At 49.3% G+C, this 23,308-nt stretch overlaps 1 protein-coding gene across 2 annotated transcripts in view; it reads left to right on the top strand.

Annotated features, from left to right (window-relative positions):
* The window catches only part of TDRP (testis development related protein), a 124,566-nt gene that overhangs the window by 40,335 nt on the left and 60,923 nt on the right, over positions 1 to 23,308 (top strand). The window contains exon 2 of one of the 2 annotated variants that reach the window (XM_073675358.1): positions 16,676 to 16,735. The exons of the other annotated variant lie outside the window; for it this stretch is intronic. Coding sequence (XP_073531459.1) covers positions 16,676 to 16,735 — 60 coding nt within the window. The remainder of the gene's footprint in view (positions 1 to 16,675; positions 16,736 to 23,308) is intronic. 2 annotated transcript variants of the gene reach the window in all.

The following is a 23,308-nucleotide window of genomic DNA, read 5'->3' as shown; positions in this document are numbered from 1 at the left end:
CTTAAGACAAAACTTAGAGGGAACCTGTCACCCTTTTGAGCTTTGAGTTAATAATATGGGCATACAGGTTGTATACAGCTGAAATTAGTCTTGCCTGTATGCCTCCTTGATGATGCCTTGTTTAGTAAAAATCATCCTTTATAGCTTCCCTCTTCCAGGCTATGGAACGTAGGCTTCCCGGAAGATAAGACTGCCTCCTGTCTTCATTATACAAGATTTCTCCTCCCCTTCTCTTCAGACGGTCCTTTGACGTCATGTGCGAGGCCAGAAACGCCTTTGCACCCTGCTTGCCATCTTTCCTCTTCTCTATTTTGCCCTTCTGTGGGCACTGTTTTCAATTTTGATGTCCGCAGGCATTGGAGAGTTAGTGTAACTTCCGGTCCCAGTGATCTCCGGCGCACAGTGAAGGTGAATTCCCCACAGTGCAGAGGAGCGACGGTAGCATGCTATATATTTCAGGTGGAAATGCTGTGAGATAGCCCCTTTAGTGACCTTGGATTTTAAGTTTAAATTGCACATCCTAAGCAGACATGTGAACACAGCCCAAAAGGGTGTAGCAAAGAGTATGGGAGCTGTAGGCCATTGGCTGAGTTAAGAGCAAGTAAGAACCAAGTAAAAGTATTTTGAAGATAATTCTGCAAGTGTAATGATTGCCAGTAAGGCTTTAGTATAACCATTACACTGTGTCGTCATGCTAAGACTGATGTATAATGCATTGAAGTTGGTCACGAGTTACAGAAATGATTGGGATCTGAACCGGTGGACAAGCATCGCCTACTCCCTTCATTACTATTGTGCATAAATACAAGACGCTTTGTAAACTACTGGCTTAGCAGCGACAGGGAAAGGGCCATTGTGTCACTTTAGTCACAGGAGAAGAGGAAACAGGAGGGAAGGGCAGGGACAAAGTCATGAACTGAGCGGCCGGTTGTCAGCTCAGTGTACATTAATAATAAATATAATACATTGCTAATGATCATATATCTTCTCTAGTTTTCTATACAAATACGACAGATACATTTTTACCACATGTACGAGTTAAATAAAAAATTAAATTAGGTTAAAGTTTATTTAAGGAATCCATCATTTAAATAATTTTTACATTTCCCCCCATGTCTGTCTTAGAGAGGTATATTAATCTGTTTTATTGGCAGTTTAGCTTGCAGCATTCCTTGAATAGCCCGCATTCCTGCTAATAAACAGGTTTGGCTTTCCTTTTTCATTGAGCAACAAAAAAACATGAAATACATCAGTAAAGTTATACAATAAGCATGTTTGATGGCTTATACTAGACATCCATGTGCTTTAGGAAATCTGTAATGTGTCTGCATATGCTATGTACAATATACATACTATATGCCTTAGGCTCCTTTCACACAGCGTTTTGCCAATGTTCAGACTATAATGGTGCTGACAGAGTGAACGTACGCTCTGTCGTGCATTATTTTCGGGCGTATATTCCTACTGGAGGTGGTCGGTCACCAAAGCAACAAGCTGTATACAAAAGTAATGTGTTAAATGGCTTGTCCAGGTTTATTATAAAAGTCTGCAGTCACTGTGAGACTGCAAAGTTGTGAACCCTCACATTGCACACAGCGTTCGCTGTAAGAATTTTCCGGTGTTGGCGGCGGGACCGTGCGGTCATGTGACACAAGTGCTTCTCACTAAATTAGAATATCATCAAAAAGTTAATTTATTTCAGTTCTTCAATACAAAAAGTGAAACACATATACTCTATAGAATCTGTAACGGGTCCGGGTGGTGGAACCTCTGTGCCGAGGTGCAAGGAGGGACCCAGAGGGGCGTGACTAAGTATCAACCCGAACCGACCCTGGTTGGACGGCAGCAAACGACACCGTGACCAGGGAGGATTCGGGCTGAGGGACCAGGTGCTACTCTGGGGACGACCTTGTAAGAGAGCAGGTGGCTCCCACGGGTCAGATGGCTGGGACTGACTGGTATGACGGATGGACACGGCAAGCAGGCAGAAGTCTCTGGTAGTTGACAGGTGGTCACGGTACGTGACAGCAGAGCAGGAAATAGTCTCTAGGTTTACCAGGCAGGTGGTCACAGCAAGTGACGGCAGAGCCTCCAGGCTGGCTGGCAGGAAACAGGCGGGCGCTCCCAGGTGAGCGGGCAGACCGACAAGGCAGGTAACAGGCAGGTAACAGATGGCGCTCCCAGGTGAGCGGGCTGACGGACACAGCAGGTAACAGGCGGGTGCTCCCAGGTGAGCGGTATGACAGACACAGCAGGTAACAGGTGAGCGCTCCCAAGTGAGCGGGCTGACGGACTCTGCAGGTAACAGACGGATGCTCCCAGGTGAGCGGACAGACAGACAGGGCAGGTAACAGGCGGATGCTCCCAGGTGAGCGGACTGGCAGACAGGGCAGGTAACAGGCTGGCAGGCAGGACGAGGAGTCAGGCTAGCAGCGGGACCTGAGGGCTGAAGCAGAGATCAGAAACTGTGCAACAACTTTGCTCGGGCACCTCCATTTTGGAGGAGGTGCCTTATATATGGGAGGTCATCTGGCCATTGGCCGGGGACTCCTTAGGACGGCGCGCGCCCTTTAAGAGAGGGGGAGCGAGCGCGCGCGCCCTAAGCACAGAGCCCGGGAAGGAGCGCGCGCCGGTAGCAGCGGGGAGGGGAGCGCAGGAGGACGCCGCGCCAGGAGCGGGAAGGTAAGAAGGGCCGGCATCTCTGCCTAGCAGTGGGCAGAGACGCCGATGCTACAGTACCCCCCCTTTAGGCACCCCCCACCCTTTTTTAGGCCAGAGAGAAATTTCTCAAGAAGAAGCGGGGCGCTGATGTTCTCCCTGGGTTGCCACGTTCTCTCCTCAGGACCAAACCCCTTCCAATCCACCAGAAAAAAAGTTCTCCCCCTTACCCTTTTGGTGGCCAGAATACTCTCTACCTCAAAGACGTCCTCAGCAGAAACCGGAGCAGGAGGAGCACCTGGATTGTTGGAAAAAGTGTTAAGGATAACGGGTTTGAGGAGAGATACGTGGAAGGAGTTGGGAATGCGTAGGGTGGCCGGGAGTTTTAATTTGTAGGCTACTGGATTAATTTGCCTGAGGACTTCGAAAAGACCGATGAATCGAGGGCCCAACTTGTAGGAGGGTACTTTGAGCCGCACATGTTTGGAGGAGAGCCAGACCTTGTCTCCTGGACGAAATAGAGGCGGATCCAGACGTTTCTTATCAGCATATCTCTTCATCTGCTCGGAAGACAGAAGAAGAGCGGACCTAGTACTCTCCCAAATGGTAGAAAATTCGCTGACAGGAGACTCTGCAGCAGGGTTGTCCAGAGAAGCGGAGACGGGAACCGGAATCCGGGGATGTTGGCCACAAACTATAAAGAACGGGGACTTGGAAGAGGATTCGCTCTCATGGTTATTATAAGAGAACTCGGCCCAAGGTAGGAGGTCCACCCAATCGGAATGGTGGGCATTAAGTAAGTGCCGGGGTAGCTGGTAAGGATCTGATTGATCCGCTCCACTTGGCCATTGGACTGTGGGTGGTAAGCGGAGGAGAAATCCAGGGTGACGTCCAGCTGCTTACATGTGGCTCTCCAGAAGCGTGAGGTGAACTGAGCCCCTCGATCCGACACGATGTGGAGGGGTAGGCCATGGAGACGGAAAATGTGGCGGATAAAGTCCTTAGCCAGCTCGGGTGCAGATGGGAGACCAGGCAGGGGAATGAAGTGGGCCATTTTAGAAAAGCGGTCAGCGACCACCCAAATGACTGTACACCCGGCAGAAACAGGAAGGTCGGTGATAAAGTCCATAGCAATGTGCTGCCATGGAGCAGCGGGTACGGGAAGGGGCAGAAGATGACCGGCTGGTAGATGTCTGGGAACTTTGTTGCGGGCACAAGACGAACAGGCCGTGACGAAGGCTACAACATCCTTACGCAGGGTAGGCTACCAGTAATGCCGGGTAATGAGCAGGAAGGTCTTCTTTTGGCCAGCATGGCCAGCTAGTTTAGAAGAATGACCCCAGCGAAGAACCTTCTCGCGATCTGGTACAGCTACAAACGTTTTACCGGGTGGAAGATGAGTCAGATCCAAGGGGGCCACATTCATCACCTTGGAGGGGTCGATGATGTGCATAGGCTCCTCCTCTTGATCAGAGGACAGGAAGGATCGGGACAAGGCATCAGCTTTGACATTCTTGTCCGCCGGGCGGAAATGTAAGATGAAGTCGAAGCGGGCAAAAAACAAAGACCACCGGGCCTGACGCGGATTAAGTCTCTGGGCATTCTGGAGATATGCCAGATTCTTGTGATCCGTGTAGATGATCACCGGGTATAGAGCCCTTCAAGCAAGTAGCGCCCCTCTTCCAGCGCCAATTTGACGGCTAGCAATTCTCGGTCTCCTATGGAGTAGTTGCGCTCAGACAAGGAGAAGATTTTGGAGAAGAAGCTGCAGGTTACCATTCTCCCGGTAGAAGATTTTTGGGTGAGTACCGCTCCGACTCCGGAGGAGGAGGCATCAACCTCCAGGTAGAATTGTTTATTACAGTCCGGACGGTGCTGGACTGGGGCAGAGGCGAAGGCTTTCTTTAAGGAAAGAAAGGCCTCCTCTGCTTCGGGCGACCATACCTTGGGATTAGCCCCCTTACGGGTGAGCGCAGATATAGGAGTAGTCCGGGACGAGAAGTGTGGGATGAAAAGACGATAGTAATTGGCGAAGCCAAGGAATCGCTGTATCGCCTTCAACCCCTCCGGACGGGGCCACCTCAGGACAGCAGAGAGCTTCTCGGGATCTATTCGCAAGCCTGTCTGGGAGATAACAAAGCCCAAGAATGGAAGGGAGGTCTGGTCGAAGAGGCACTTCTCGTACTTGGCATAGAGGTGGTTCTGCCTGAGCCTAAGCAGGACCTGACGAACATCCCTCCGGTGAGTGGGGAGATCCGGAGAGAAGACCAAGATATCGTTCGGGTATACCACCATGCAGGAGTACAGGAGATTGCGGAAGATGTCGTTGACCAGTTCTTGAAAGACGGCGGGAGCATTGCAGAGACCGAAGGGCATCACACGGTACTCATAGTGACCGTCCCGGGTATTGAATGCTGTCTTCCACTCGTCTCCTTGACTGATACGGACCAGGTTATATGCTCCCCGAAGATCCAGCTTGGAGAAGATCCTGGCGCCTTTGAGGCGATCAAACAACTCCTAGATGAGCGGCAGGGGGTATTTGTTTTTTATCGTGATTTGATTGAGTCCTCTATAGTCAATACAGGGACGTAGCGAGCCGTCTTTCTTTTTGACAAAGAAGAATCCGGCTCCAGCCGGGAGGTAAATTTTCGAATAAATCCCCTAGCCAGATTCTCTTCAATGTATTCAGACATGGCCCGGGTTTCGGCCGCTGACAATGGGTAGATACGCTCACGGGGCGGAGTGGCGCCAGGTACCAGGTCGATCGGGCAATCATATGGCCTATGGGGTGGCAACTTCTCTGCTTCCTTTTTACCGAAGACGTCCGCATAGGGCCAGTATGGAGCCGGGAGACCGGGTAGATTAGCTGGAGTAGGCGGAGGGCGAGCTGGGTGGACCGGAACCAGGCAGGCCTTATGGCAGTCTGGTCCCCACCGGAGTACTTCACCGGATCGCCAGTTCAGTACGGGTTCATGTATCTGTAGCCAGGGTAGACCAAGCAATAGGGAATGAGAGAGTCCGGACAGCACATGGAATGAGATTTCCTCAGAGTGCAGCATTCCCACCTGCAGGGTTATGGGTTCAGTGACGAGCAGGATGGTCACCGGGAGAAGTCTTCCATCCACGGAGGCGACTGACAATAGTTCAGCCAGGGGCTTGGTGGGAATACGGTATCTCTCTACCAAGGACTGGGAGATGAGGTTTCCAGCAGCTCCAGAGTCCAGGTGGGCGATTTCAAAGTGCCGATTCTCTCCCCAGGAGATAGAGACTGACAAGGTTAGCGATGGAGAGGGCTTACTCTTGTCTAGGACGACCTCTCCAAGCGGACCTAGACACTGGAGTTTTCCGGCTTCTCCGGGCAGGAACGGATCAGGTGCTTTTTACTGCCACAATAGAAACAGCTCCCCTCGGCTCGGCGTGACTCTTGGCAAGATTTGACCATCTTCGTCTGGTCGATCTGCATGGGCTCGGGTGAGTGCGCCCGGGGTGTGACAGATGAAGAGACAGGTCTCTGGAAAGTAGGAGCAAGGCGGGGAAACCTCCTCTCACGGGTGGTCTCTTTGGTACGTTCCTGGAACCGGATGTCAATCCGGGTAGCTAGTGTCGCCAAGTCATCCAGGGTGGTTGGAATGTCCCGACCGGCAAGTTCGTCTTTAATCCGACCGGAGAGGCCCTCCCAGAAGACGGACACCAGGGCCTCGTTATCCCAGGCAAGCTCAGAAGCGAGGGTACGGAACCGTATGGCATATTGGCCCACGGTGAGACTCCCTTGGCGGGGACGTAGCAGAGAGGAGGCTGACGAGGTCTTTCGTCCCGGTTCATCGAAGACTTTCCGGAAAGCAGTGAGGAAAGCTGACAAGTTGGATACCAGGGGATCCCCTCTCTCCCACAGGGGATTTAGCCAAGCCAGTGCTTCCCCAGTGAGATGGGACATGATGAAGGCCACTTTGGCCCGATCGGTGGTAAAGTGATATGCCAAGAGTTCAAAGTGCAGGGTGCACTGGTTAATGAAGCATCGAGCCAAGGCGGGGTCTCCACCAAAACGAGGCGGTGCAGAGAGCCGGGGACCCGGACCGGGTACCATGGTATTGATGGGCAGCGGCGCTGCCAGGGCGTGAGTCGTACGACTGGAGGCAGGTCCTGGTGGAGCAGTCAGTGTGTCCAGGCGGGAGTTGACATTACGCAGGTGGTTCAGGATGGATTCCTGTTGGGATCTCTTGACGGGAGACTTCGTGGAACAGGTCAGAGAGCGAGGGAGCTTGGGTGCCACCGGGTTCCATGGCCCGAGCAAACTGTAACGGGTCCGGGTGGTGGAACCTCTGTGCCGAGGTGCAAGGAGGGACCCAGAGGGGCGTGACTAAGTATCAACCCGAACCGACCCTGGTTGGACGTCAGCAAACGACACCGTGACCAGGGAGGATTCGGGCTGTGGGACCAGGTGCTACTCTGGGGACGACCTTGTAAGAGAGCAGGTGGCTCCCACGGGTCAGATGGCTGGGACTGACCGGTATGACGGATGGACACGGCAAGCAGGCAGAAGTCTCTGGTAGTTGACAGGTGGTCACGGTACGTGACAGTAGAGCAGGAAATAGTCTCTAGGTTTACCAGGCAGGTGGTCACGTCAAGTGACGGCAGAGCCTCCAGGCTGGCTGGCAGGAAATAGGCGGGCGCTCCCAGGTGAGCGGGCAGACCGACAAGGCAGGTAACAGGCAGGTAACAGATGGCGCTCCCAGGTGAGCGGGCTGACTGACACAGCAGATAACAGGCGGGTTCTCCCAGGTGAGCGATATGACAGACACAGCAGGTAACAGGTGAGCGCTCCCAAGTGAGCGGGCTGACGGACTCTGCATGTAACAGACGGATGCTCCCAGGTGAGCGGACAGACAGACATGGCAGTGTAATGCAGCAGCTTGCTAGCATTACTGTAAATGGTCCAGGATGTGTTTACCGGACCATGTACCTTCCCCTTTAACTGACTGGTCACATGACTGTGACATCACACAGGTCCTGTATGCACAGTAAAGCTCTGTACACATGACTGGGACAGCACACAGGACCTATACACACAGCTGACTGATCACATGACTGTGACATCAACAAGGTCCTGTCAGTATGTGGCTGTCTGTGCACAGCATATATAAACCCTGCTTAATTTGAGACAGGTGTGTTCGGTGTGAGGCGTGAGGCCTGTGCTCCGTGTTTGTGGGACACCGTTTGTGAGAGGCCTAGTGAGGCCGAGAGTGAAGCCTGGCAGCCTGAAAGGCCGAGCCCGGATCCTGTGCGTGGATGCCAGTGGCCTTTGAGGGAGAGCCGGCTTGTTGAGGAACCCTGAAAGGCGCAGGCTGGATGTCAAGTGTGGAAGACATACCAGTAGCCTAAGAGGGGACGACGGCTAGAGACCCCTACCTGGGAAGCCACCAAGCCACAGTGGTGGCAAGCGTAATGGACTGCAGCAGCTAAACCCGGCAAAGGTAATACCCTGTGCTATATGGACATTGTGATATGAACATTGCTATTTTTACCTTGCCGTAAGCTGTAACCTGGAGCAAGTGGGCCGGTGTGCCACTTGGCTCATGAACATTGTGTTTATGTGTGTAAACATGCCGGTGGTGGACTAAGATGAACTGTGTGGACTTGTGGTTTATGAAGTAATAAACTGCTGAACATTGTTTAAAAAACGGAAAGACATTGCACGTGTGCATTGATTGTCGCAGCAAAGCGAGTATTCCCCATTATGATGACTAGTGCTGCCTTACAGCAGGTAACAGGCTGGCAGGCAGGACGAGGAGTCAGGCTAGCAGCGGGACCTGAGGGCTGAAGCAGAGATCAGAAACTGTGCAACAACTTTGCTCGGGCACCTCCATTTTGGAGGAGATGCCTTATATATGGGAGGTCCTCCGGCCATTGGCCGGGGACTCCTTAGGACGGCGCACGCGGTCCCTTTAAGAGAGGGGGAGCGCACGCACGCGCCCTAAGCACAGAGTCCGGGAAGGAGCACGCGCCGGCAGCAGCGGGGAGGGGAGCGCAGGAGGACGCCGTGCCTGGAGCGGGAAGGTGAGAGGGACGGCGTCTCTGCCTAGCAGTGGTCAGAGACGCCGATGCTACAGAGTCATTACAAACAGAGTGATCTATTTCAAGTGTTTATTTCTGTTAATGTTGATATTATGGCTTACAGCCAATGAAAACACAAAGCTCATTATCTCAGTAAATTATAATAATAAAATAACACGTGCAAAGACTTCCTAAGCATTTAAAAAGGTCCTTTAGTCTATTTCAGTAGGCTCCACAATCATGGGCAAGACTGCTGACTTGACAGATTTTCAGGAGGCAGTCATTGACACATTCCACAAGGAGGGTAAGCCACAAAAGGTCATTGCTAAAGAAGCTGGCTGTTCACAGAGTGCTGTATCCAAGCATATTAATGTAAAGTTGAGTGGAAGGAAAAAGTGTGGTAAGAAAAGGTGCACAAGCAACCGGGATAACCGCAGCCTTGAAAGGATTGTTAAGAAAAGGCCATTCAAAAATTTGGGGGAGATTTACAAGGAGTGGACTGCTGCTGGAGTCATTGCTTCAAGAGCCACCACACACAGATGTATCCAGGACATGGGCTACAAGTGTCGAATTCCTTGTATCAAGCCACTCATGACCAATAGACAACGCCAGAAGCGTCTTACCTGAGCCAAGGAGAAAAAGACCTGGACTGTTGCTCAGTGGTCCAAGGTGTTGTTTTCAGATGAAAGTAAATGTTGCATTTCATTTGGAAATCAAGGTCCCAGAGTCTGGAGGAAGAGTGGAGAGGCCACAATCCAAGCTGCCTGAGGTCTAGTGTGAAGCTTCCACAATCAGTGATGGTTTGGGAAGCCATGTCATCTGCTGGTGTAGGTCCACTGTGTTTTATCAAGACCAAAGTCAGTGCAGCCGTCTACCAGGAAATTGTAGAGCACTTCATGCTTCCCTCTGCCGACAACTTTTTGGAGATGGAAATTTCATTCTGCAGCAGGACTTGGCACCTGTCCACACTGCCAAAAGTACCATAAGGCTGTGTGCCCACGATGCGTTTTTTAAGCGTTTCTGCAGCAGCAAAAGCGCTGCATAAACGCGTAGAAGACCTTCCATGTTCCCCCAATGATAATCCGCGTGTGCTGTGCACATGCTGCGGAAATTTCCGCTGCGGATTATCATTGCGGGAAAAAACGCAGCACTACCAATTATTTTGCGGAAGCGCTGCGTTTTCGCCGCCATTGACTTTCATTGGAATGCATGGATTCCGCATCACTGCATATGTAGATGCGTATTCCACGCGTTTCAATGTGCGGATGGTACCCGGGTGTGGAGAAGAGGAGACTCTCCTCCGGACCCGGGTACCATAGAACCTGTGAATAAAAGAATAAAATAAAAAATAAATGTTATATTTACCTTCTGATGGCCCCCGGTGTGCTCGTCCTCCCATGCCGGCAGCTCGCGATGGACTGAAGGACCTGCGCTGATGTCCTAGTCATGTGACGGCAGATCCTTCAGTGTACCGCGATCTGCCAGCAGCCAGGACGGAGCGAAGCAAGACTCCGGGGGCCATCAGAAGGTAAGTATAGATTTATTTTTTTATTTTTAACCATTCTTTAAGGTCACAGTATATAAATCCATGCCGTTTGCATGGATTTATATAGTGTGACCAAGTTGTCAAGCACTTTCCAAGTGATGCTAAAATCGCTTGGAAAGCGCTTGTCAACCCGCTTGTGGAAATGCATGTGAAGAACGCTTCACTTCCGCTTGTCCCTGGCAGGAAAAATGCATGTACAATCCGCATGTAAAATCCGCATGAGTTTTTTCTGCCAGGGAGATGCAGAAACGCTCAGGAAAAATCCGGAGCATTTCTGCATCGTGGGCACATAGCCTTACCTGGTTTAAGAAAACAGTATCACTGTGCTTGATTGGCCAGCAAACTCGCCTGACCTTAACCCCATAGAGAATCTATGGGGTATTGTCAAGAAGAAGATGAGAGACACCAGACCCAACAATGCAGATGAGCTGAAGGCTGCTGTCAAAGCAACCTGGGCTTCCATAACACCTCAGCAGTGCCACAGGCTGATCGCCTCCATGCCATGCTGTATTGATGCAGTAATTGATGCAAAAGAAGCCCCGACCAAGTATTGAGTGCATTTACTGAAGATACATTTCAGTAGGCCAACATTTCAGATTTTAAAAACATTTTTCAAGCTGTTGTTATAAAGTATTCTAATTTACTGAGATAAAGACTTTTGTGTTTTCATTGGCTGTAAGCCATAATCATCATTAACAGAAATAAACACTTGAAATAGATCACTCTGTTTGTAATTATATTATATAAGGGTTTCACTTTTTGTATTGAAGAGCTTAAATTAACTTTTTGATGATATTCTAACTTAGTGAGAAGCACTTGTATATCTGGTCACTCACCGTCTACCAGCAGCCATTGTATGGACAGAAGTGCTGGTCAGTTTGTGAGAATAACCTTACTAACAAGAGAAAGTGGCCGACCTCTAACTGAGAATCTGTCAGTGAGCTCGTTCTGACTTTATATTACAGGACAGTTTGTAACGCTATTTTATTTCTTTTTCTCACTGATTTATGGCCACAGACTACATTAAAGTTGAATATACAGGGAAACAGAGCAAAATTTGTAATGAAACCCAATTGTAAAAATAATATTTAGGCACAAAACATGCAAGTAAAGAAAAAAGTCCCTAAAGGTGGACTACCCCTTTAAAACGTAAACCTGATTTTTGTAAGCATTTTTGGGTAGCCAGTGAAAGTTTGATTATTTTTCTCCCTTGTATGCAGTTCCAAAATCTATTCACCACTATAGAGGTGTAGACTTAGGCCACGTTCACACGTTCAGTATTTGGTCAGTATTTTACAGCAGTATTTGTAAGCCAATACCAGGAGTGGGTGATAAATACAGAAGTGGTGACGTGTTTCTATTATACTTTTCCTCTGATTGTTCCTCTCCTGATTTTGGCTTACACATACTGATGTAAAATACTGACCAAATACTGAACGTGGCCTAAAATTACTCTTACAAGTCTATTGGTCTGTGAAAATCACTGACAACACACGGATGCTATCCGACTGCAAGGCATGTGCTGTCCTTTTTTTAATATTACAATGTGTAGAAGAAGGTTTAAAGTTTTTTTTGTTATTTTTTTGCTTACTAGAAATCCATGATCAATTACTGATGATGATGATAACTGAAATACCAATCACTGATGAAAAAAAAAATTGAGCCCAGTGCGTCCAAATGCTACAAAAACAAATGCTACATATTTATTAAATTACAGGGAACAGTGTGAATAGGGCCTTAGTCAGATGCAGTTAATATTTAATCCATTAGTCCATTCTTCACTGTATATTTTACTTGTGTAGTTTTGTTTAAAATAAAGCAGTAATAAGAATTCCTGTCTAATAGCCTGCAATTGTAGTTTCACTGCCTTTGGCTAGAACGTGTTTAGGCTCATGTTCCTAAGTTAGGCTAATTTATACTTGGTTCTTAGAAAATATCTGGATCCAGACATTTGTCAACCTTTCTTATGTATTGCAATACTGCTGTAAAGGTACACATTTACCTCTGTAAAAAAGACATAAGCCTTTGGGCTTACATTTTTAAAGTTTGGAACTCTGCCATGGTGATCATTAAACCAGAGTTTTCTGGTAGATGTGCAGAACTGTGGGGGAAAATGAAGGTGCGTCTTATAATCCGAATTGTAGCTTACCGGCTGCGGTGGAGCTGGGTCCCAGGGTCGCTTCTGCAGGAAGCTGGCAGCAGGAGTGGGGTGATGCTCCGGGCCCCAAGCCGGTAGAGGGGAGTGTTCGACAGTGCAGGAGCTCTGCCAACATTTTGTGAAAGCCCCGAGCCCCCACACTTTCCATGCTTTTCAATGCGATGGACTCCTGGAAAATGGCTGCCTGAGGTGGCACATGCGCAGATTGATTTCTTGGCTCCCGAGATCCTAATTGTGCATGTGCCGCCTCCAGCGACCATTTTCCCTGAGTCCACCACATTAAAAAGCATGGAAAGTGCGGGAGCTCCGAGCAATCACAAAATGTTAGTGAAGCCCCGCACCACTGAACACCACCTGCTACCAGCCTGGGGCCTGGAGCATCGCCCAACTCCTACCTCTGCTGAACACCACCTCCTACCAGCCTGGGGCCCCGAGCATCGCCACACTCCTACCTCTGCTGAACACCACCTCCTACCAACCTGGGGCCCGGAGCATTGCCCAACTCCTACCTCTGCTGAACACCACCTCCTGCCAGACAGGGGCCCGGAGCATCGCCCCACTCCTACCTCTGCTGAACACCACCTCCTACCAGCCTGGGCCCAGAGCATCGCCCCACTCCTACCTCTGCTGAACACCACCTCCTGCCAGCCAGGGGCCCGGAGCATCGCCCCACTCCTACCTCTGCTGAAAACCACCTCCTACCAGCCTGGGGCCCGGAGCATTGCCCCACTCCTACCTCTGCTGAGCACCACCTCCTACCAACCTGGGGCCTGGAGCATCGCCCCACTCCTACCTCTGCTGAACACCACCTCCTACCAGCTTGGGGCCTGGAGCATCGTCCCACTCCTACCTCTGCTGAATACCACCTCCTACCAGTCTGGGTCCCGGAGCATCGCCCCACTCCTACCTCTCCTGAACACCACCTCCTACCAACCTGGGGCCCGGAGCATCGCCCCACTCCTACCTCTGCTGAACACCACCTCCTACCAGCTTGGGGCCTGGAGCATCGTCCCACTCCTACCTCTGCTGAATACCACCTCCTACCAGTCTGGGTCCCGGAGCATCGCCCCACTCCTACCTCTCCTGAACACCACCTCCTACCAACGTGGGGCCCGGAGCATTGACCCACTCCTACCTCTGCTGAGCACCACCTCCTACCAACCTGGGGCCTGGAGCATCGCCCCACTCCTACCTCTGCTGAGCACCACCTCCTACCAGCCTGGGGTCCGGAGCATCGCCCCACTCCTACCTCTGCTGAACGCCACCTCCTACCAGCCTGGGGCCCGGAGCATCGCCCCACTCCTACCTCTGCTGAATACCACCTCCTACCAGCCTGGGGTCCAGCGTATCGCCCCACTCCTACCTCTGCTGAACACCACCTCCTACCAGCCTGGGGTCCGGCATAACGCCCCACTCCTACCTCTGCTGAACACCACCTCCTACCAGCCTGGGGTCCGGCGTATCGCCACACTCCTACCTCTGCTGAACACCACCTCCTACCAGCCTGGGGCCCGGAGCATCGCCCCACTCCTACCTCTGCTGAACGCCACCTCCTACCAGCCTGGGGCCCGGAGCATCGCCCCACTCCTACCTCTGCTGAACACCACCTCCTACCAGCCTGGGGTCCGGCATAACGCCCCACTCCTACCTCTGCTGAACACCACCTCCTACCAGCCTGGGGTCCGGCGTATCGCCACACTCCTACCTCTGCTGAACACCACCTCCTACCAGCCTGGGGCCCGGAGCATCGCCACACTCCTACCTCTGCTGAACACCACCTCCTACCAGCCTGGGGCCCGGAGCATCGCCACACTCCTACCTCTCCTGAACACCACCTCCTACCAGCCTGGGGCCCGGAGCATCGCCACACTCCTACCTCTCCTGAACACCACCTCCTACCAGCCTGGGGTCCGGCATAACGCCCCACTCCTACCTCTGCTGAACACCACCTCCTACCAGCCTGGGGCCCGGAGCATCGCCACACTCCTACCTCTGCTGAACACCACCTCCTACCAGCCTGGGGCCCGGAGCATCGCCACACTCCTACCTCTCCTGAACACCACCTCCTACCAGCCTGGGGCCCGGAGCATCGCCACACTCCTACCTCTCCTGAACACCACCTCCTACCAGCCTGGGGCCCGGAGCATCGCCACACTCCTACCTCCCCTGAACACCACCTCCTACCAGCCTGGGGTCCGGCATAACGCCCCACTCCTACCTCTCCTGAACACCACCTCCTACCAGCCTGGGGCCCGGAGCATCGCCACACTCCTACCTCTGCTGAACACCACCTCCTACCAGCCTGGGGCCCGGAGCATCGCCACACTCCTACCTCTCCTGAACACCACCTCCTACCAGCCTGGGGCCCGGAGCATCGCCACACTCCTACCTCTCCTGAACACCACCTCCTACCAGCCTGGGGCCCGGAGCATCGCCACACTCCTACCTCTCCTGAACACCACCTCCTACCAGCCTGGGGCCCGGAGCATCGCCACACTCCTACCTCTGCTGAACACCACCTCCTACCAGCCTGGGGCCCGGAGCATCGCCACACTCCTACCTCTCCTGAACACCACCTCCTACCAGCCTGGGGCCCGGAGCATCGCCACACTCCTACCTCTCCTGAACACCACCTCCTACCAGCCTGGGGCCCGGAGCATTGCCCAACTCCTACCTCTCCTGAACACCACCTCCTACCAGCCTGGGGCCCGGAGCATCGCCACACTCCTACCTCTGCTGAACACCACCTCCTACCAGCCTGGGGCCCGGAGCATCGCCACACTCCTACCTCTCCTGAACACCACCTCCTACCAGCCTGGGGCCCGGAGCATTGCCCAACTCCTACCTCTGCTTAAAGGGGTATCTCCAAGATCCTATCCCAATATGTAGTAGGTATAATAATAGTAATAGCAAATATCTCCAATTAGAAATGTATATTTTTTCTGATTCACTGTCTCTCTTACCCCTTGTGCAGGTATCGCAGGACCTTAGGTATCCATGGTTACGACAACTAGCAACTAGCTAACTTACTGTGACTTTATCAGTGGACGTAACCATACACATGAGGAAAGAGAGATAGCGAATCAGAAAAAATATACTACATTTCTAATTGGAGATATTTTTTATTGTTACTATTATTACACCTACTACATATTGGGATAGGATTTTGGAGATGGGAATATCCCTTTAACACCACCTCCTACTAGCCTGGGTCCCCAAGAATCGCCTCACTCCTACCTCTGCTGAACACCACCTCCTACCAGCCTGGATCCTGCAGCTTCTCCCACCAGCTTCCTGCAGCAGCAACCCTACCACCTGGGACCCCGCTCCACCACTGCCGCCCCCAGGTAACCTACCGTAAAAGTGGATTATAGGACGCAGCACCATTTTATTAAAAAAATATTTTTTCCTATTTTGCTCCCCAAAATTTAGGGTGCGTCTTATAATCCGCAAAATACGGTACATCAATATGTACTGGAGACCCTGTGTTCCTTAAAAAATAAACTCACTACCCCATGTTGGCTATTATAACATTTATCGTGTACTCCTATTAAATTGGAGCTGAACTGCGGCATGTGATGTGTATAGTTTTGTTAGCAATTTCAGTTTACCTGGATTTTTACTTGTTATAAACTGGTATCATTCAAAACTAAATCTTGTTCCACAAAATTCAGAACCTTGTATTGCCTGTAGCAATAGAAATATAAAAAAATAGTTATATCGCTTTGAAAGTGTGGAAGAAAATTTAAAAAAATGGCCACGTCCACAAGGGGTTAATTGGTAGATATGTTGCCTGTGCTTGTGTACAGGGGGTCAGAAGAATGTTCTGCCCACAGCTATGGAATGTCTTTGACCAGCCAGATAATAATTGAAATTGTTACCTAAGGGAAAGAAGACAGATCCATATTGTTAAACGACCTGTTTTCAGACCTGTAAGGCTGTGTTCACATGTGTGTTGGACATTTCACTTTTTTTCCTCCCATCCTATAGAGGACCAATCTATAATATGTCAGACACAAACCGCGACCAGCTGATCCCACTGAGTATAAAACAATTCATTATTTGTATCAAAAAGTATAGTACAGTCTGCTGCGTCTTTTTTTGTTGTTGTTTGTTTTAAAATAAAAACCATAATGGATACTCTGACGCAGCGTAGAACTAAGAATTACAATGCTATTCGGCCATATAGATTTGTCATCATGATTGGAAGTGGAATATTTGGAAATACTCTGCTAATTGGTAACTATTAAATCTCTCTATAGAGTAAAGACCAGTTGCTCCAAGCCGACCTGCAGTCTCCAGTGTCACAGCTTGCTACAAAGGTATGTTACTAGATTGCACTTTGCATTAAATTCAATTTATTATATTTATGATTTTCTTGATGACAAGTTTTTTTTTTATCTGTGTGGTTTATCCTACTTAAGCCATGCAGTGAGTGATCAGTAGAATAAAAAATGGCTATAACTCTTAGGCCTCCTTCATATATCCATGTTTACAGTACGTGTGGCCTCTGTATTTTTCACGGATATCATACATACCCATTATAACCTATGCTGCTGTGCACTGTATATACAGTCATAGACTATAAATTGTTACAGAAAATGAAGTATTCTTCCCAGAAAATTATTGCAATCACACATCTTTTGTTATACACATGTTTAGCTCTTTTTGTGTGTATTGGAGCAACGCAAAAAAAAAAAAACAGAGAAAGAAAGGCAAATTGGACAGTACTCCTATGCTAGGGGCTGCCTGAATTGCATTCTTTCCATGATCCTCATCAGTCCGTTGCAGCTTGTACCAAGACTTCACTTGCTCACTTTCATTTCTGATTACAAATTTCCATTTTATTAAAAAAAAAAAATTCTTGGGTCACTTTTCAAAGTGTGTAAATGGGTAATATTTATGATGGAAATCAATGAAAATCAGCACAGGGCCGGTCCTAGATATCCCTTACTGGTACACTATCCAAATTAAAAAGTAATATGTGGTGGGATTTTTATTTCAGAACCATCCCTGTGAATGCACAGCAATAAAAAGTTACATTTTATGATTTCACATTTGTTTCTACAGCATAAGCTTGCATTTATGCACACAAATGAGAATGTGTGCAACATATTGTCACAGTGTGAACTCCCCCTAAGGATAAAATATGTAAAGGGAAAGCTTGTTCCTGATTACCTGCCAGTGTAAACATGCCAAAAATCACCCAACAACGAGCCTAACGCTCATTCTTCTCGTGATTAGATTGGTTATGCTGGTAAAAATAAGTCAACAGCAGCACATCACCCAATGTAAAGAAGGGATGTGCTGCCAATAATATTTTACTTTATGTATCACAACTATCATATTATTCTATCCCCACCATTGTTCATTCGCCTGTGTAAGCAGGCTGGTAAATGAGTGCAGATAGACTTGTATATAGGTGATCGGCATTCGTTAATGGTACTTTGAGGGTTTGAAATAGGCACGTCTAAATGTACCTTTAGGCTACTTTCCCATGATGAGCTTTTGGGCTCATACTTCTCTGCTAGAAAAACGGACGAGTGCAATCTAATAAAGAATCGGATTGCACTCTGACTAATGTTGTTGTATAAGTCCCTGCTCATCTGCGATTTTTTTTTTTTTTCTCAACTCAGTTCGGACTGAGAAAAAAATTGCAGCATGCTGCGATTGTCCTCGCATATCAGACGAGACTCGCCGATGCAAGTCAATGGGTGCGAGAAAAAAAAATTGCGAGTGCCGTCCAATTTTTATGCACTTATCTACTTGAAGACCCAATGTTTCATCAGCTGTGAAATCACAGCATGACAAGTCAGAATAGATATACAGTGGGTATGGAAAGTATTCAGATCCCTTTAAATTTTTCACTCTTTGTTTCATTGCTGCCATTTGGTAAATTCTAAAAAGTTAATTTTTTTTCTCATTAAAGTACACTCTGCACCCCATCTTGACTGAAAAAAAACAGAAATGTAGAAATTTTTTTTATTAAAAAAGAAAAACTGAAATATCACATGGTCATAGGTATTCAGACCCTTTGCTCAGTATTGAGTAGAAGCACCATTTTGAACTAGTACAGCCATGAGTCTTCTTGGGAATGATGCAAAAAGTTTTTCACACCTGTATTTGGGGATCCTCTGTCATTCTTCTTTGCAGATCCTGTCCAGGTCCGTCAGGTTGGATTTTGAACGTTGTTGAACAGCCATTTTCAGGTCTCTCCAGAGATTCTCAATTGGGTTTAGGTCAGGGCTTTGGCTGGGCCAGTCAAGAATGGTCACAGAGTTGTTCTGAAGCCACTCCTTTGTTATTTTAGCTGTGTGCTTAGGGTCATTATCTTGTTGGAAGGTGAACCTTTGGTCAAGTCTGAGGTCCAGAGCACTCTGGAAGAGGTTTTAATCCAGGATGTGTACTCCGTTCACCTCAATGACGTCAGCGCGAAGGCCGTGGGAAAGTTCTGAAGTCATTCAGGTGAACGGAGTTCATTGGCTCTGAACTATGCTCACCTTTCACCATTCAGCCTACCATCTAGATGTAGCAGAGTTAGATGCGTCGCGGGTCAAATGGATTATCTACTTGTCGGACCGATGAGGAATAGTGATGAGCGAGCGCGCTCGTCACTGCTCGGTACTTGTCCGAGCATCTCACTGCTCGAGATGCTCTGCTTTCCTCGAGTATTTCCGGGATGGTCGGGTGGGAGCTCGGGTCCCCTACCCGCATGTTTGGCGCTCTTTAGAGCGCCAATTAACATGCAGAGATTGCCTGCCACTCACTGTAATGCAGTAGCCATGTTGGTTGTGGCATTACAGTGATTGGCTGGCCACATAGCATCATCAGGTCTATATAAGACCTGGTGACCCTATGCTCGTCACAGTGTACCCCGGAAACAGGCAGAGTAGCGAGAGCTCCTGCTGAGTGAGGGAGAGATTTGCTTGTTTATTAGTTAGTATAGGTATTTCACAACATATATACTGTATATCCATCTGAACTAACAGTCCTTCTGAGGACTAATCGAGCTGCATATATTACTGGTGATAGCAGGAGTTAGGCAGGCAGGGTTTGAGGCAATGTATACAGCACAATAGGGTCCATTGCACATTCTGTGCATGTTCGGTCTGCTGCTGCTTTTACATATCTACATAGACCCACATATCAGGGCTATTTTTTTTTTTTTGCTCTTAATCATTAATTAATTATTTGATTTAAAAGCAACACAGTACTCCATTTTACTGCTCCATTTGATTGTTAGCAGAATACAGGCAGATTTTTTTCATTTTATTAACATTGCTGCACTGTGAAAGCAGAGAAACTTTTACATCACATCACACGTGATTGTATATTACTGCGGTAATAATCGTGACATTTTGTTTTGCGTGCCAAATATTCCACTCCATTTAAAGTTAGCCATCTGTGTTTTATTGAACTTATTCACACTTGGTCGCTGACCAATACTATACTACAAGGCCAAACCGTGGTCGTCACATGTCATTGCTTATTACTGCGGTAATAATTCAGACATTTTGTGGAGCATGCCAAATATTACACTCCATTTAAAACGGTAAAGGTGCGTGGGGACAAGGAAATGGACGTAATGGTACATGCAGAGGCAGATCCCACACTTGGACACTCCAAAGAGCTGTATACTCTTCCATTTATAGATTCGGGCCTTTCGCCCAGCCAGCTTCAATCGATGCTAGAGGAGATCACATGTAGCGATGCCCAAATATTTGAGCAGCCACGGTCACACGAAGGCAACAGTAAAAAAGTGCAATTACTGTCACAAGAGGTGGATGATGATGAGACACAATTGCCAGAAAGTCAGGAGGAGGACCAGGGTGCGGAAGTGGAAGACGAGGTGGTGGACGATGAAGTCACTGACCCAACCTGGCAATGTGACATGCAGAGTGAGGACAGCAACACACAGGGGGAGAGAGGCGTGGCTCCACAACAGGCAGGAACAAGAAGTGGGGTGGCCACAGACACAAGGCGGGCAACTGTTCCCCGGAGCACCAACATGATGGAAGTTGCCAGTACAACTGTTAGGTCTTCCCGAGTCTGGTTATTTTTAAAGACTTTGCAGATAACCCCAAAAAGGCCATTTGCAACATCTGCCAGGCCAGCATCAGCAGGGGCAGCAAAGCTAGCAGCCTGACCACCACCAGCATGCTCAGGCACATGACAGCAAAGCACCCGACTAGGTGGGCCGAACACCAGGGTCCAAAAAACAGTGTCTACGGGTAACGCCACTGCTTGTTCCGCTGTTGTGCGTGCACGCCAATCCCCTGTCCATGGCGCAGGGGGAGATGCTTCCCGTCCTGCACAAGTCGTTGCGCACTCGCAACTACCACCATCAGCAACCACATCCTTGTCCCAGCACAGCGTTCAGTTGTCCCTACCCCAGTCCTTGGAACGCACGTGCAAATACGCAGCCAACGCCCCACAGGCCACACTACTAAACTCACACATTTCTCAAATGCTTGTGCTCAAAATGTTGCCTTTTAGGCTCGTGGAGACCGAAGATTTCCCCATCTGATGACAGCAGCCGTCCCTCAGTACTCGGTCCCCAGCCGTCACTATTTCTCCCAGTGGGCCGTACATCTCGCTGAAGGCGCACTGGATTAATATAGTGGAAGCCAGGACCCAGTCGGACCTTGGGACAGAACACGTCCTCCCGACACTGAGGATTGCGGGCCCTGGGTCAATCAGGGTTGCCCCCACATTCTTCAAATCCTGCTCCTCCGAAGCTGGAGGCACTGCAGCACTGCCTCGGCCAAGCAGCAACAGGCTGTGCGGAAGCTAATATGCTTAGGGGACAAGCCGCACACCTCTGAAGAGTTGTTGACAGCTGTAACAGAGCAGGCAGATCTGTGGCTGTCACCGCTGAACCTGCAGCCAGGCATGGTCGTGTGTGACAATGGCCGGAACCTGGGGTGGCTCTGAAGCTAGGCAACCTTACACACGTACCATGCCTGGCAAATGTGCTCAACCTAGTGGTTCAGCGGTTTCTCAAAACCTACCCGGATCTGCCTTATCTGCTTGTCAAAGTATACCGCGTGTGTGCCCATTTCAGAAAGTCACTTACAGCTTCCGCCGCCCGTGCCGTGCTTCAGCAGCGTTTGCAGGTTCCAGCTCACCGACTGGCGTGCGATCTCACCACGCGTTGGAACTCAACCTTGCGGATGTTGGGAAGGATTTGTGAGCAGCAGAGAGCAGTTGTTGAGTACTAGGTTCAACACGTCCGTCAGCATTCAGGTCAGCCTCTGCACATCAGAACTGAGGAGTGGGCATGGATGTCAGACATCTGTGCCTTCCTCCAAAACTTCGAGGACGCCATAATTAATGTCACCTTCCCGCTTCTGTCTTCTGAAACGCTCGCTGCTCAAAATTAACGAGAAGGCATTGCAGGCGCAGCACGATGAGATGGAGCAAGGAACCATACAGGGTGATGCCACACAGCCCAGTCTCATCTCATCCCAACGCAGATTGGGTGCTAATGGGGAGGAGGAGAAGGAAAAGGATGAGGAGGAACAGGAGTTGGTATCCTGCGCTACAGACGGTAATACCCAGACCACATTCATACCGTCTGTTCAGTGTGGATGGCCTGAGGAAAGGGAGAATGAGTAGGAGAGCATGGACAGTTGTCCTCTTGTTCAGGACAGCGAAGACTTGGCTCTTGGCAATCTGGCACACATGGCTAACTTTATGTTCCTCTGCCTTTCCAGTGACCCTTGCGTTGCACGCATTTTGGCCGACAGTAATTTCTGGTTGGTCACTTGTAGACCGACTCTACAAGGAGAACTTTCTATCTCTCATTCCAGTGGCGGAAAAGTCTAGTAAAATGTTGCAGTACCAGAAGGCCATTGTTGTGGAATTATTAAAAAAATTCCCATCTGAAAACGCTGGCGGCAGAGGTCACAGTTCCTTGGACAACCAAGGAGTACAGGCGAGGGAGTCACAAATATGATGTAACAGAGGCAGGGGAACACGGTCAAAGGTGTGGGACAGTTTTCTTAGACCCTTCCAATGCCCAGGCCCTGATGCGCGGGGTATTCTGACAAGGAGGGCAAAGTTTGGGAAGATGCTGAAGTAGTACCTTGTATCGTACCAACGTCCTCCGTGATTCCTCTGTGCCTTATAATTATTGGGTTTCCAATCTGGACATGTGGCAAGAACTGCCTCTCTATGCATTGGAGGTGCTGGCCTGCCCTGCCGCTTGCGTTTTGTCAGAGCGGGTTTTTAGTACCGCCGGGGGCATTATAGCTGATAGGCGCACTCGCCTGTCAACTGAAAATGCTGACAGGCTGACTCTTATCAAAATGAACAAGGGCTGGATTGGGCCTGACTCTTCAACACCACTGGATGATAGCAGCGGAACATAAAGTCAAATCCAGTGGCTTTTTTTGGGAGGTCTGTTTCCATGCACCTCTTCACACCCACACATGGGTATATGCTTCACGATTTTGTTTTTTTTCTGTTGTCCTCCTCCTTGTCCTCATCCTCCGCCACCATATCACCAGGGTAGTCGTGATGCAACACCTACTTATTTTTTTAGTAAGGGTATTTATGATGCCCGTAGGAAATTTTTTTTAGAAGCCTACCTTTAACATTTTGTATGTTCATGTATACCCCCTAGGGCTAAATGTTTTTTAGCCCATGCACTTAGTGCATGGGCATTACCAATATAGGAGACCCATTCCTTAACAATAATATTTTTTTTTTAATGAAGACTTCCTCTACATCTCTTTAAAAGGGTATTGTAGTGCGTCCAATTTTTTGCCAGCCCTTGCAGTCACTGCATGGGCATTACCAGTATAGGAGACCCATTCCTTAACAATGGTAACAATTTTTTAATGAGGACCTCCTCTACGTCTCTTCAAAGGGGTATTGTAGCGCGTCCAATT

Source organism: Phyllobates terribilis, unplaced genomic scaffold (assembly GCF_046119375.1).
Source record: "Phyllobates terribilis strain yellow unplaced genomic scaffold, ASM4611937v1 Scaffold_3__8_contigs__length_932513732, whole genome shotgun sequence".
NCBI classification, from domain to species: domain Eukaryota; kingdom Metazoa; phylum Chordata; class Amphibia; order Anura; family Dendrobatidae; genus Phyllobates; species Phyllobates terribilis.
The sequence above is the reverse complement of the archived record's forward strand: the minus strand, read 5'-3'. Positions and strand labels throughout refer to the sequence as shown.